This window comes from Mytilus trossulus, chromosome 9, assembly GCF_036588685.1.
Source record: "Mytilus trossulus isolate FHL-02 chromosome 9, PNRI_Mtr1.1.1.hap1, whole genome shotgun sequence".
Lineage (NCBI taxonomy): Eukaryota > Metazoa > Mollusca > Bivalvia > Mytilida > Mytilidae > Mytilus > Mytilus trossulus.
Window position 1 is genome coordinate 68,596,549 of NC_086381.1, and position 12,368 is coordinate 68,608,916.

Sequence of the window (12,368 nt, forward strand, 5' to 3'; positions counted from 1 at the left end):
TATAAACAATATATTTTTAAGTGTTTTCTTGTCCAAAGAAATAATCACGCAAACTGACTTTTTGTCCGTATCTTTGTGTCTGTGACTCTTTTTCTTGTGAAAAGTAAAATCACAAAAATACTGAACTCAGAGGAAAATCTAATTGGAAAGTCCATATTCACATGGCAAAATCAAATGACAAAACACATCAAAAACGAATGGACAAGAACTGTCATTTGCCTGAGTTGGTACAGGCATTTTCAAATGTAGAAAATGGTGGATTAATCCTGGATTTTATAGCGCCATTTTAAGTATATTTTGAGATTTTACGGCGGCCGATTTTTATTGGTATAACCAATTACCTTTGGTAGGAACTGACAACCTTAGTCAAGAAAGATTAGAGTCGCACGTACGGGAGCTGCACGTAAGGAAGCCGAAATCACAACATCAGTGTTAACAGGCTCAATTCAGTAATTGAACTACTGTAAATTTAGAAATGATTGCGAGGTTTTCCTTAAATGCAAATAATGTGACTGTGTGAATATCGCAATTAATAAAACTAGCTTTCTGAATTCGATCCATATGTCTTAGTGGGTTTTTTTTTCTTCGGAAATTTACCTTGCATGTATGTTCATTTTCCAAAATCGCATTAATTAATTCACACAATATTTCTAAAATTAACTGTACGTTGACCATTCGTCAAATGAGGCCTCTAAAATCAACTTAAATTCAATGAAATTAGTATGGAATCAGTAACATTGTAAGACAGTAAAACTTTAATACAATAGTTAAATGTGATTCTTTATTGTTTTCCTACGATGAAAACTTATATTCGTTTTACCATAATAGCCAAGGTATCTGCCAAACCATAACCTGAAAGATGAATTAAACCATAACAAACCATGATTAAAAAAATGTACGTATTTACAATTAGTTATTCTAATATATTGCCAATGAAAATAATTTGTTATCCAAACACTTTTGGAATTAGCCAGGATAATAAAAAAGTTTAATCTAACATTAACAAAACGAAAATTTCAATAGAGAACATATGCAAGAAATCGATATTCAATGACTTCCATATGATATATGTTCTTCATTCAGTGTATTTATACATTTAATTTCATGGCAATTCATGAAAGATACATTTCCTGCCAAATGCTTACTTTTGTCAACCCACTTTGTTTTGTGGTTATATTCAGCATAAGCAAACACTGGGTACTGCTGTTGCTTCATATGTAAACAGGTGCTAGGATAAGATGAGGAAGAACTATAGTCTTTATCAATAACAGCAAACCATCCTTTAGCATAGGTATCACATGGGTGGCCATCTTGGAATGTCATGAATGAATACGCGTACCATCTGCGGGTTAAAAAAATTATGAAATTATATTCATTATACAACACAAATATGTAGATGTTAATTGCACAAACTGCCATTGATTTTTAAATAAGATAAACTATCAATGTGATTTAAATGATTTTGTTTTTTGTACAAGACTTCCAACTGGGTTTTACTGTATGTTCTATATTTTAATGCATATTCCTTTTTTTACTTTTGAATCCAGGAAACTGACTAGTGTCCTTGTAGACCTGTTTTTTATGTTTAGGTAATAAAAAGGGTGATATCTTGTAATCTCAAAACAATAGCTTTTGTCATGTATTATGAACTACTTCTACGATACATTATTTCTGAAATTATCATAACGTGTAGGAACTTTAGCAAGTTGTGATTTAACTCGTATATTCTAAATGCATTTTGAATATCCCTGCTAAATTGTTACATACATTTGATTTTTGAGTATGCAGCTTTGTATAAAGGTCTAATTTTTCATCAAGATATTATAATTTACTTTCTTTACACAGGCAAAATTTTCATGTAAAATATACATGAGTTTCACATGAGAATCACGTGAAACTCACAAAAATTGTTTTCACGTGAGTTTTACGTATAAGCTCATTTGAGGTGAAATTGATGTGAATTTCACGTGAGATTCACATGAATTTAAATTCACGTGAAATTGATGTGAGTGAAATTAGCCTGTGTAGTTAAGTTTATGGATTATAAGCTTGTGTTCTCCTAAATATTGTAACAAGTTCAAAAAGAATAAAAAATATATATGGAGGAAATGACTTACGAATTTAATTGATATTTAAAAAAGCAACCGTCACCATACAAATCATCGAAACTGCTGTTAATCAAGTTTTTGGAAGAGAACCAGTTTATGTTATTTGTATTTGTTCCGTCAAAGATCATAGACATGACTAGAACCTTCTTCTTGTACAGCTCTAACTTAACCTGCAAATATTTTATTACATTGATTAAATTTCTTTCATTTTGTTACCGTTGTTCTCCATGAGTAATACTTTACTGTAATTTTCGTGGATATCTAGGAGGAAATGAGAATATTTGCTGTTTTCACAGTTTTTAAACGTTGCATAATAGTTAAATTCATATATGTACAATGTCACTCGAAAGACTAGATTGCTTGATACGATTTCATAAAATATTTTTGTTTGTGTTGTCAAAGAGAGGTAAATATCTTAAACAAGCAGGATCATTGGAAATTGCATTTGACTTACCGTAACTTGTTCATAGTTATCAAAGGTACCAGGATTATACTTTAATACGCCAGACGCGCGTTTCGTCTATATAAGACTCATCAGTGACGCTCATATCAAAATATTTATAAAGCCAAACAAGTACAAAGTTGAAGAGCATTGAGTATCCAAAATTCCAAAAAGTTGTGCCAAATACGGCTAAGGTAATCTATGCCTGGGATAAGAAAATCCTTAGTTTTTCGAAAAATTCAAACGTTAATAGGGTTTTTGAGATATTTATGGAACATTTACGTGGTTGCCGCGTGCAATAGATATTTCTTGCAATTGTTCTTAACAATGTTCCAAAAAAATAGAACGTACTTCACAATGTCTACTTAATAATACTACAACAAATGTTTTTTCGTGTATTTTTTAATACACATATGTATACTTAACTGAAACACAGTCAAGCCTGTCATCACAGTTTAATATACATACTTGCAAAAAGGCAAAATATAAGAATTTAAGTGTACATATACATAGTATTTATGTTTTATGAATTTAAGGCACAATGACTATACAAATAAGCCGCCTACCAATCCAATCACAACAAAAAAATCGCAAAAAAAGTATTTATCTGTCCGTACTTAATGAATTCGTGATAATCATTGACATTTGCTTTGTTTTTACTTGTTTCATATTCTTACATCCGATTTCTATTTTTCATTTTGCTGTGTGTTATTGTATTTGGCTAGATGCATAGGGGATGGTTAAGATAACACAAAAATGTTTGATTTTTAATATACCAGGTAGATACAGGAGTGCTTTAGCAAAATTTAGATGTGATTTAACACCCATCATAATTGAAACTGGTCGATATGAAAAAATTGATATCGGGAATAGATTATGTTTTAACTGCACTGATGACGTTGAAGATGAAAAACATCTTTTGTAAAAGTGTTCTGTATATTCAGATATTCGTAATGATATTTTTAACCATGCTAGTAGTATTGATGAGATATGGCTTCATATTTGTCATGTTGTGAAGTCAACAGACGGTCTAATGCCCTGTACCAAGCCAGGGAAATGGCCATTGTTATATTATAGTTCGTTTCTGTGTGTGATACATTTTAATGTTGTGTTTCTGTTGTGTCGTAATTCTTTTATATTGAATGCGTTGTCCTCAGATTTAGTTTGTAACACGGATTTGTTTTTTCTCTATCGAATTCGAACAGTTGTATACTACTGTTTCCTTTATTTGCATTGCTTCATAATTTAAATTTCGGGCCTTTTATAGAAAACTATACTGTGCGAAAAGAGCCGAATAGATGCTAAAAATTGTTTACATGCACTTGATTTGAAATTTGTTGGATAGTTTTTTCATTGCAACCATACCACATCTCCTTATTTTAATATTAAACCAGGAACAAGTGTCTATTCATGTTCTCCATCATCCCTAGAAAACTACAGGTCATAAAATTCGTGTACGTATTTATTATGAAAAATTCAGAATGGAAATGGGGAATATGTCGAAGAGACAACAATCCGATCACAGAGCAGACAACAGCAGAAAGCATCCAGGATGACCAGCAACTGAAAGTGGTCCTCGGGACACTAAATAAAAGTGTGTATTAGTTCAGTGAAAATGGACTATAGGGTTGGCTTTTCTTTTGAAGAAACTTTTCATCCTGAACACAAATTAACAACTCTGTAAATCTTTAATTAATTCGACCCTTTTAATCTAAGTAGTCCTACAAGGTAACAAAATTGAGAAAAATCTATAATACTGTAACAAAAGAAACTAGGCAAAATGACAATGATACATAAATAAACAAAATACTACTTGCAGCATGAAATTATCAAACGTGTTGTTTTAGTTTTTACTGACATGCCAACTCGAGACCTTAACTAAACTGATTGAAAAAATAACGTCTTCATAATATAAAAATCAAGAACAATCCCTCCCGACAGGGGATCAGTATCATACCATCATGAAATATACGAGAAGAACAAGACCCGTATCATACCAACAACTTGTTTCAGAATAAATGTGTTTATAATTTCCGATGCAAAGACCATATGAGTGAATCAATATTGAAACCAAAATATGCGATCCTAAATGACTTGACATCAGTATCGTAAAGATATGTTTATCCTTTCGGAATAAGTCTGTTAAAGGTTTGATTTGTTTTAACCTTGGTGGACTACTTAGATTAAAAGGTTCGAATTAATTGAAGACTTGCCGAGCTGTTATGTTGTTTAGAGTATGAAACTTTTTTCAGAGGAAAGAAAGTCCATTACATTTTAGAGAAGTATTTGTTTGATTGAAATCAGTTTATTACGGTGTACCGTGTAAACAACCCGTACCATCAATGAATGACAAAGATATATAAAATAAATACTTATATTAGATAAATGGTTAAAAATAGATGTATTACACATCCCAATAGTATATGGGTATCTTATACTGTCTTGTACATACAAGTACAGGACACAATAAAAGTGATAAAATACCTGTTTAATGTTTGATGTAGACCAGTTATCAATGATAGGACTCTTCAGGTGATGTTTGGATTTGACATTGAATATTGATATATCTTCGTTCTCGGGTAAACAGTTTTTAGATATTGTACATATTGACGGTGTTTGTTTTCTCCATTTGTCATAAATACTGTCACCATTGCCACCCTTTCCAAGGAATACCAGATGCCATTCTGAAGTTATTGTTCAACATGGTTAAAAGTGTTTATTTCATCAGTTTTCTTTATTGTCGATTTATAACAAATGAAGTTTAAAAATTATCTCAAAATAATTACTCTTCAACTTTATATTTTGTTTGGTCTATCAATTGTTTTGATTCGCTACTATTGAGTTTAATGGAAACGGCATTCGCGTTTACAACAACAAACATAAGTCTTGTATCTTTTGACAGTGCAATTTTTTGTCTATGAATATAAATATAATGAGATGTGGTGTGGTTGATTATGATACAAATATCCCCCATAGTTCAAATGTAAGCAATCATCAGCAAACGTACGAAGTCTGTTGTATCACTTCTCAACATGAGTCCTTGGTTATCCTTTTGGAACAATCAAGACTTATAACTTTTGTTTATTGTATCTATTTCTATTCTAAAATCAAAAACGGGTAGCTATATATCAATGAAATACATATTAAATCCTTTTAAAATCTCAATGAGTCATTTGAAATGTAGTTACTCCTTTTATTTATTTGAATAAGAAATTCAAATTTCCATCAACAATGTCCATCCGTTAATATTTACTGTTAAAAAATGAGCTATATTTTCAAAAACAGATCAGCACAGTGTTTACCTTTCACAGCTTTCTTTGGTAAAACAGAACACGATTTGATGTTATCTATTATGACGTCATCGATACCTATGTTTCCTTTGTGTCCTTTACTGCAGGTTACATTTATCAGAATCTATAACAATAAAGTAATATCAATTTTGGCTTGGTTTTAGATTTTTTTGGAAAATGGTGAAAAGCCAAAATATAGAAACAAGATTGTTCCTACGCATTGGTGTAAATATAAATATGTTGAAAATAGTTAAATTGTAAAGGTATCAAAAAACTTGTGATTCCTTTATCTCAGATACAAAGTACCTGGTTCGGTGTATCCAAAGTTCTTTCATTTGGATATATCATTCCGTATTGAAAACAGCGATGCAAATCAAATGAATTTATATTTGATGACTCTCAACTTTTGGTGTTATAAGTATTCTGCCCTCAATGAGAAAAATACATTAAACAACCTTTATTGTATTTGGCAAACCTTCGGGAGTTTCAAGTCTGAATACTCTTCAAATTGGTAATTCTATTTGGCATTTTCACTTTTTTTATTTGAGCGTAACACGAAACGCGCGTGTGGACTATCAAATGTAAATCATGGTGTTTTTTCGGAATGATTTTTATCCCATCGATGGAGATAACACATAACGCAATCCAAACACACTTAAGAAACATGTACTTAGACCTATATTATTTCATATCTTATTCTTACTCTGTAATGTAAAGCACTGGCTATTGAAATTTGACCTAGATTCCACTTATGTCCTTGTCGGCCCTTGAGTTCCCATATAACTGGAGATCTAGATCCTTTAACATGTACTGACACAGAGAGTCTACCAATATGATCTCCATCCATATGGTACCAGAAACTAAAACATGTTCCATTTGTAGGCGCCAGTCTTGTACTTTGAATACTAGCGATATTCCCTGAACGTTGGGGTTGCGAGCATTCGGTATAAAGATATTTTCCTTAAAGCAGGCAAATATACATTAAATCGACTTTTATTGAGGACAAACATGCTTAAAACTAAAATATAATGTTTGCTAATTTAATGACCATTAATTTACATCTTCATCCTAAGACTACATATTAACATTTTTTAAAGAGTTGATGAATAGTTATCAAATGTACCAGGATTATAATTTTGATAAATGTTCGTTCCAGAAATATAATTTTTCTGATTTATATATGCCCGTAGATGTCAAATTGTTTTCGTGACTGACACTCATTAAAAGTTGTGCAAGTATTTTTCTAAATGTATTGTGGTCCCGTGACATTCTCTCGACATTTTCTCTTGACTGTCGATTCGAAGTATTATATCAGGGAGACTACTTTTTCCAATATTACTAATATACAGAATCAGCTATATTAGAAATAAGAATGACCGTGTCCCAACGATAATTTTGTAAGGAATAGGTACGGTTATTTTGAACTCTAAAGAAATTAATTACCAGTTTTATTTTGGTATGTATGATCAACAAAAGGACTTGCATCTTTCCTTTGTGTGCCTCCATTTCCAACCGACCAATCAAAATCATCATTAGATCCCACGGCGTTTGTCCAGGAACAGAGACCAGATTCGAATGTACAGTTACCTATTGTTATAGTAACATACAATAGTTTACATGTAAATTAACTGATAAACAAATACGAATCAGGACATCCTACAAAAATATTTTTGAAGTTTAAAGTTTTGATGTAATTCCGAACTAAATAATTGCTCATTGTTGAAGGCCGTACTGTTACCTACAGTTTTGTGAATAGTTGTCTCATTGGCAATAATACCACATCTTCTTTTTTATTAATAGCTAATCATTAAAAAAAAATTAAATGCACACGTGGTACATAATTACGCACTTTTTTGTTATCTTGTAATTTTGTATCCGTTAAATATGGTTTTCTGTCTGATGCCAATAATCCACTTTGTCAGATATTGTTACTTGTCATTGGTATCAAATGTAATTGATTAACTTGATATCGCATATTAAATACAGGTTCTTTCGCTTCATTGTAATGGTAACAAAGAACGTATTGAATAAAAGCTTCTATATGTTTCTGTAATATAAAGGTGCCGGGTTATTTGAAATAATAAGCGGAGTAATTTGTCATAACAGCAAAAAAAAAGTGCAATAAAGATATTATTTTAAGAAAGAAAATAAAGAAATAATAAGCGGATTGACATATAGTTACCACTTTTTCCAGAATAGCAACCTCCTTGCTTCATATGAATATCGTCAATCGCAATATCACCATGATAGTCAGAGCCCACAACACCTTCAAAGACAATATGAAATGCCCCAAAGTTCGCAGGGACTTCTATTTCTCCCAGTAACCACTTCTTGCCTTGGTCACCTAGATAAAATATGTACCCAACAATGGTCTATGAACCACAGAAATGAAACAAACACTGCAGAAAGAACTCAAATTGTTTTGAGAAGATAAAATCCGATTCATAAAAGGAAACGAAAAAGTTTCTTTGTAAGTAAAAAGAAAGTAAAATGCGTAAACAAATAGATCACAAAAAGTCAAAGTAGTTCTGCAAAATATTTTGTTTTAAATTATGACGCAAATCAATGGTTTTTGTCAAGTGGAAAAGGCAAAAGGAAAATACACGACTATTTTATAAAAAAAAAAATGGTTTTCGTTACTATTTGCATTTTTTAAAGTAAGGTATTCCACAGGCAGAGTTTGACCAACATTGGTGACCTGTGACTTGTGACCTATCAAAATGAGCAAGCCAGTCTTCAATACTGTCAGCATTAAGAAATTACTTCCATTGATCCTACAAGGATAGCCAACGATAACAACTAGTTAGGTTTAAATGTGTTTAAAGAATTTATTTCAATCTTAATCATCAATTTTTCTCAGTTCCATTTTGTTTTTATCAAGGGACGTAACACCACTTCTAACCGTGTATGACCGTGTATGAAATAAACCCCGCCTCCCTACTAACCTAATATCAAATATACATGGTATTCACGCGGACGCTTTCCTAGAAATGTATAGGAGGTAAGATAATAAAATCTATCAAACCTAGACATAAATATACCCGCTTTTGACCATATCGAATTTCCTAGATTTTTCTTTTGTTTCAAGTAGACATTAAGCTTGCTAATCGTCTGTCCATACATATGATACCAGAACTGTACACATAGGTCCGATGATGGTGATGGCTGTTCTAGTGTCATCAATCGGGCGATATCGCCCGACACACGTGGACTTGAGGTTTCAATAAACATAAAGAATCCTGCAGAGAAAAGTCAGAAAATAAATCTTAGCTTATGAAATTGTTATTTTGATATACTTGCACAGTGTCGGCAAGTGAAAAAAATGTTATCAAAATTTACCATATGAGGCGTTGTGGTGTAAGCCATATCAGCTTAATCTACTTATCGTGAATTCTTCGTCTTGTAAAACAGTAGACTTCTAACATTATACATGTATGATAGTCGCATATATTTCCATAATATTGACAACAATGTGTAAGCGATTATAAAAACAAATATTATCAAACCTGTTTTACCCTTGTGTACATTTAATTAAGAATTCAGAAAACTGAAGGCACACTCGAGATCTGTATTTTTATCAGTTTTTGGTTAATATTAGTATTTCGATTTAGTTTTCTTACTCAATTTACTTCGAACATTCAAATGGTTATTAAAAAAACTAATCACTTCATTTTCCTCAGGAAGTTCATGTTATAATGAAGGATTGTCATTAAAATAGTATAAGCATATTCAAAATCTTTAAAGGAAAAAGAGAAGGTTCAATGTAAAATGTTTCGCTATAAAATCAAGAAAATGGATTAAGAAGAGATAAAAGGTTAACGTTCAACTGCTTTAAATCTGAATAATAAATTCAGCATGCTAAGCGAATCTTGCATAAGATTATTCTGATTATGTTGCATAAGATTATTCTGATTATGTTACATAGATTATTCTGATTAAGTTGCATAAGATTATTCTGATTATGTTGCATAATATTATTCTGATTATGTTGCATAAAATATTGAAAACAACACGTTATTAATTTCTTGCGTCCAAAGCGCTTTTCTGGATTTACCTTCATCAGGAACGCTCAAAGCCAAATATTTGAAATCCGAAGATGTATAAGTACCGAAACCGTTGAAGAGCTGTATGTCAAAAAATACCTAAAATAGTTAGCCAAATTCATCTAAAGCCAACTTTGCCTGAGGGAGTTGAAACCTTAGTTTCTTAATAATTTATAAATTTATAAACGGACAATTTTAGTAAAGTTTGTTAAATCATGTCAGTACCGAAATACTGACTACCGAGCTGATGATACCCTCGGGGACTGACAGTCCACCAGCAGAGGTATGGACCCAGTGATGTAAAATATTGAAAACAACACGTTATTAATTTCTTGCGTCCAAAGCGCTTTTCTGGATTTACCTTCATCAGGAACGCTCAAAGCCAAATATTTGAAATCCGAAGATGTATAAGTACCGAAACCGTTGAAGAGCTGTATGTCAAAAAATACCTAAAATAATTAGTCAAATTCATCTAAAGCCAACTTTGCCTGAGGGAGTTGAAACCTTAGTTTCTTAATAATTGATAGATTTATAAACGGACAATTTTAGTAAAGTTTGTTAAATCATGTCAGTACCGAAATACTGACTACCGAGCTGATGATACCCTCGGGGACTGATAGTCCACCAGCAGAGGTATGGATGTAAAATATTGAAAACAACACGTTATTAATTTCTTGCGTCCAAAGCGTAAGATTATTCTGATTATGTTGCATAAAATTATTTTGATATGTCTTTATTTTATAGAACACAATTCAACATTGATAGTAGAGTGTTAGATGTATACCTTTGTTCTCCATTTTGTATGTATGGTCGTTCTTCGGTCCAGTGTCTACAGACGAAGTTTCTCCTGTCTGTCTCGTCCAATCAAAATCATCCGAACTCTCCTGCTCGAATTGACAGATATCCGAGCTCTCAAAATCACAATTTACTTTAAAACAGAACAAAAACCATTCGAGATAAATATTATATCGTGTATTTCTGTTTTATTTATTTGTTTTCTCCATAGTCAGTGTTTTGTTTAGAAGCTATTAAATATTTGCGATTGTGTTGTCTTATATATACTGGCTCGTACCATGAAGCAATTTATGCGTGTTTTATAAAACCTTATTGGTAAATTACTAAAGAAATTAGGGAGTCAAATTGACTTAACAATAAACTCCTCATAGATACCAGGATAAAATGTCGTATTTACACCAGACGCGCGTTTCGTCTACAAATGACTCATCAGTGACGCTCAAAGAAAAACATGGTTAACAGTTCCAAATAAAGTACAAAGTTGAAGAGCATTGAGGACCAAAATTCCTAAAAGTTTTGCCAAAGACAGCCAAGGTCATATATTCCTGGGATAGAAAAGCCTTAGTATTTCAAAAACTCATTTTTTTTGTAAACAGATAATTTATGAATATGACCACATCAACGACAATTCAAACGGTGGACTTGCGATACCAGAGCATCGATGTTACTTAAATACATCTGACATCTTACATGGTCTTGTGTATAAAAAAACAATAGCAAAATCAATTGGATCGGTTTAGTTGCTTTACCTGAATTTTTACGTGCACAAGAATCAGTCATGAATTTTACGTCATCAATTGCAATATCGCCTTGATATCCAGTACCTCGTATTCCCTCAAACACGATCTGGAAATTACGACTGATTTTTGTAAGTGGAAACTCTCCTCGAATCCACCCATTGCCTTTATCACCTGTAAACCGTTAATGATTTGAAAATTAAATAATTCTGTTTTGTAAGATATAATATCTGTCTTATCAATTAAATTAACAAGTAATAATTATTGATAAATGTAAAATGTCTTCAAAACACGAGTTCTATTATATTTTTAGAAACGACAAAACAAGGATTATAAATGTTACATAAATTGTACTTGTTTGATGTGTTTTATCATTTGATTTTGCCATTTGATTACGGACTTTCCGTTTTGAATTTTTCTCGGACTTCAGTATTTTTGTGTTTTCCTTTTTTATATGTTACCAATTTTCTGTACGCAATTGGTATCGATAGTGTATAGAACAAACCTTCCGTGCTCCAAACAGCGCTTCCTAGCAGACCATTTGATTTCACATAAGCATTTAAAGTCCCTATATGTGACCCGTACATATGGTACCAAAACTGCAAACATCCTTCCTCCATAGGGAGAGACACAGGAGAAATTAACCGAGCTTTGTTACCGAGTTGTCGTGGATCAGATGCTTCAATGTGAATATAGTGTCCTGATAAATAAATTAAAATAAAATCCTACAAGTTGTATGGTTCTTTAGTTTTAAACAAAAACATCGTTCGCAAATCCTTTAGATCAATCTGAATTTGGCTTTCGACTTTAAAAATTTGTGATGGGAATTGTGTATTTGACTCGGATTCCAAAAGTACTTTGCTTTTAAGTAGGAAATAATGAGCAACTTAAAGTGTACCAAATAGTCAGGCATTGAATGGTACCTTTCGGTACAATCATACTGTAAGTATATA

The 12,368-nt window shown here is 32.0% G+C and overlaps 1 protein-coding gene across 1 annotated transcript; it reads right to left on the reverse strand.

The window, feature by feature from the left end:
• Positions 1-742: 742 nt before the first annotated feature.
• Positions 743-12,112, reverse strand: LOC134683299 (MAM and LDL-receptor class A domain-containing protein 1-like). Its single transcript, XM_063542500.1, has 12 exons — positions 11,921-12,112; positions 11,428-11,589; positions 10,668-10,811; positions 8,882-9,079; positions 8,023-8,184; positions 7,284-7,427; positions 6,544-6,800; positions 5,853-5,964; positions 5,035-5,234; positions 2,118-2,278; positions 1,146-1,342; positions 743-852 (listed from the first exon to the last, which is right to left on the reverse strand). Exons 1-12 carry the CDS (start codon positions 12,033-12,035, stop codon positions 806-808), a joined length of 1,899 nt encoding a protein of 632 aa, XP_063398570.1. The 5' UTR covers positions 12,036-12,112; the 3' UTR covers positions 743-805.
• Between the last annotated feature and the right edge of the window lie 256 nt (positions 12,113-12,368).